The 3,089-nt window shown below is 38.1% G+C and overlaps 1 protein-coding gene across 1 annotated transcript; it reads left to right on the forward strand.

The window, feature by feature from the left end:
- Positions 1–1,722: 1,722 nt before the first annotated feature.
- LOC105883369 (olfactory receptor 51A4-like) lies at positions 1,723–2,664 on the forward strand. Its single transcript, XM_012786432.3, has one exon. It carries the CDS (start codon positions 1,723–1,725, stop codon positions 2,662–2,664), a length of 942 nt encoding a protein of 313 aa, XP_012641886.3.
- Positions 2,665–3,089: the final 425 nt, after the last annotated feature.

A 3,089-nucleotide genomic window follows, 5' to 3' on the forward strand; every position in this document is an offset into this window, starting at 1 on the left:
TGGTTCACAACCATATGTTTAAAATTTTGATAAATTGTCCAAATGTTTTCCAAATTGGGTGAACTAGCCAGGCACAGTGGCTCATGCCTATAATCCCAGCACTTTGGGAGGCCAAGCCGGGATGAGTGCTTGAGTCCAGGAGTTTGAAACTACCTTAAGCAACACAGTGAGACCTTGTCTCTAGAAAGAAAAATAAAAATTAACTGGGTATGATGGTGTGCACCTGTAGTCCCAGATACTCAGGAAGCTGAGGCAGAAGGATAGCTTGAGTCCAGAAGTTCAAGGTTGTAATGTGTATGATTGCACACTGCTCTCCAGCCAGGGTGACAGAGGAAGACCCTGTCTCAAATAAATAAGTAAATATATAAATAAATAATTTAGGATGGGGGCAGTGGGTCACACTTGTAATCCTAGCACTCTGGGAGGCCAAGGCAGGAGGATCACCTGAGGTCAGGAATTTAAGACCAGCCTGAGCAAGAACGAGACCCCATCTCTACTAAAAATAGAAAAATTAGCCAGTCTTGGTGCCACTAGCCTGTAATCCCCACTACTAGGGAGGCTGAGGCAGGAGGATTGCTTGAGCCCAGGAGTTGAGGTTGCTGTGAGCTAGGCTGAAGTCACGGCACTCAAGCTGAGGTGACAGAACATGATACTGTCTCACAAAAATAAATAAATAAATAAATTTTAAAAAATAACAAAGTGGAAGAACAATTTTACAATACCACCAGCAATGCCAAAGGGTTCAAGTTTCTCAACATCCTTGTTAGCAATTGTTATTCTTTTTCTGTTTTTTTATTTAAGCATTCTATATTTGTGAAGTGGTATCTCATTTTGGTTTTGGATCCCGTGTTCTTGATGTTGACGATATTGTCATATTCACTGTAGAGTTGTCAGAATTCTTTATATATTCTTGCTACAAGTCCAAGTATATTACATACTAATACTTTTCTCATTGTGTGGTTTGTATTTCCACTTTCTTGATAATTTTTTCCAATTCATAAAAGTTTTTTTTTTAATTTTCATGAAGTACTTTGTTGTTGTTTATGCTTTTGGAGCCATACCTAACAATCCATTGCCAAACACAAAGTCACAAAGACATACCACCTGTTTTTTTTCTAAGAGCTTTGTTACGTTAGCTCTTACATTTATGACTATAGAATATTTTGAGATAATTTTTGTGTAAGGTGTGAGGTAGGATTCAACTTCTTTCTTTTAGATGTGACTAGCAAGTTGTCCTGTCCAAATTTTTTGAAAGAATACAGCTTCTTAAAGCTTAATATTCTTTGATAACTATATATGCAGTTGTAGTAAGTGGATATCCTTATGTGATCCTATACTTACCCTTATAATTTCCAAGGTTAGAATTTCACTGCCTTAACAAACTATGTTCTTGGAAATAAAGACTGAAAATACTGCTGCTTCCTTCCTGTCTGCTGAGTCCAGAAATAGCATTTGGAATATATCTATCTGTTGGTATTCACTTGTGAAGATGAATATATTTTGTGTCTTTCCTGACATCTTACTTACCTAGGTCTTGCAAGTAGTCCTGTTTATATTTTATGAAATACTTTCTTTTACTACTAAGAATTGAAGAGAAATAGCTGAAATCACAAGAGTTATACCAACCAGATGACTAAAGAAGACTCATTTGAACCAATTTATTTATTCCATTGCAGGAAGCCTCTTCTGAGACCCACATGCTGATTCCCTCATATTCCTGAGATGTCAGTATTTAATACCTCCAAACTGGAAATCTCTATGTTCTTCCTGATTGGGATCCCAGGGATGGAGCATGCTCACGTTTGGGTCTCCATCCCCATCTGCTTCATGTACCTCATTGCCATCCTGGGGAACTTCACCATCCTCTTTTTCATAAAAACTGAGACGTCTCTGCATGAGCCTATGTATTATTTCCTCTCCATGCTGGCATTTTCCGACCTGGGACTGTCCATCTCCTCTCTTCCAACCATGCTGAGAATCTTCTTGTTCAATGCCACAGGAATTTCCTCAGATGCCTGCTTTGCCCAGGAGTTTTTCATTCATGCATTCTCAGCTATGGAGTCATCAGTACTTTTCATCATGTCTGTTGATCACTTTATAGCCATCTACAACCCTTTGAGATACACCTCCATCCTCACCAGTGACAGAGTCGTTAAAGTAGGCCTTGCATTTGCTATAACATGTATTTTAGTTGTCTTGCCTTTCCCTTTTATCCTAAAGAGGCTGAAATTTTGTAAGAAAAGCCTTTTATCTCACTCTTACTGCCTCCACCAGGATGTCATGAAGTTGGCCTGTTCTGACAACAGGGTCAATATCATCTATGGGTTTTTTGTGGCTCTTTTGTCTATATTATACTTAATATGCATTTCTGTGTCTTACATGTTAATACTTAAAATTGTCATGGGCATTGCCTCCCACAAGGGTCGCCTCAAGGTCCTCAACACTTGCGTCTCCCACATCTGTGCCGTGCTCATCTTCTATGTGCCCATCATCACCTTGGCGGCCCTTCACCGCTTTGCCAAAAATGTTTCTCCAGTTATTAGAGTCCTTATAGCTGATATCTTCCTTCTAGTTCCCCCTCTAATGAATCCCATTGTGTATTCTGTGAAGAGTCAGCAGATTAGAAATCTGATCCTGGCAAAATTATGCCAGAAACAGCATTGATGTCAGAAATTTTGGCTTTGGAGAAATCCCAGCTCACTTTGCAATTTCAGAACAAAGATAGGAATCCAAGAACAAGGAAAGAATATAGACTAAAAACTAAGTTATACTGCATATACTCAATAGTACTATTGAATGTCATGTTATTTATTTAAGTAAGCAGCAAGGACACTCTGGATTAGATATCTTGGAAGTTGGGCTTGGGGTCATAATATGTTTATACCTAAGTTTCCCACCTCCTTTTTCCTTTTTATCTTTCTCAAAACTACCAGCTGTATAAGTAGCCTCAACCACAGCATTACAGTCTTAATTAAGATTCAAAAAATTTTCATAGTATTATTCTAAAAAACAAAAAGAAAGAAATATAACCATGTTCATTTAGAAAAAAACTATCATGGCTCTAATTAGCTCAGGCATGATCAATAGTG

This window comes from Microcebus murinus, chromosome 4, assembly GCF_040939455.1.
Source record: "Microcebus murinus isolate Inina chromosome 4, M.murinus_Inina_mat1.0, whole genome shotgun sequence".
NCBI classification, from domain to species: Eukaryota; Metazoa; Chordata; class Mammalia; order Primates; family Cheirogaleidae; genus Microcebus; species Microcebus murinus.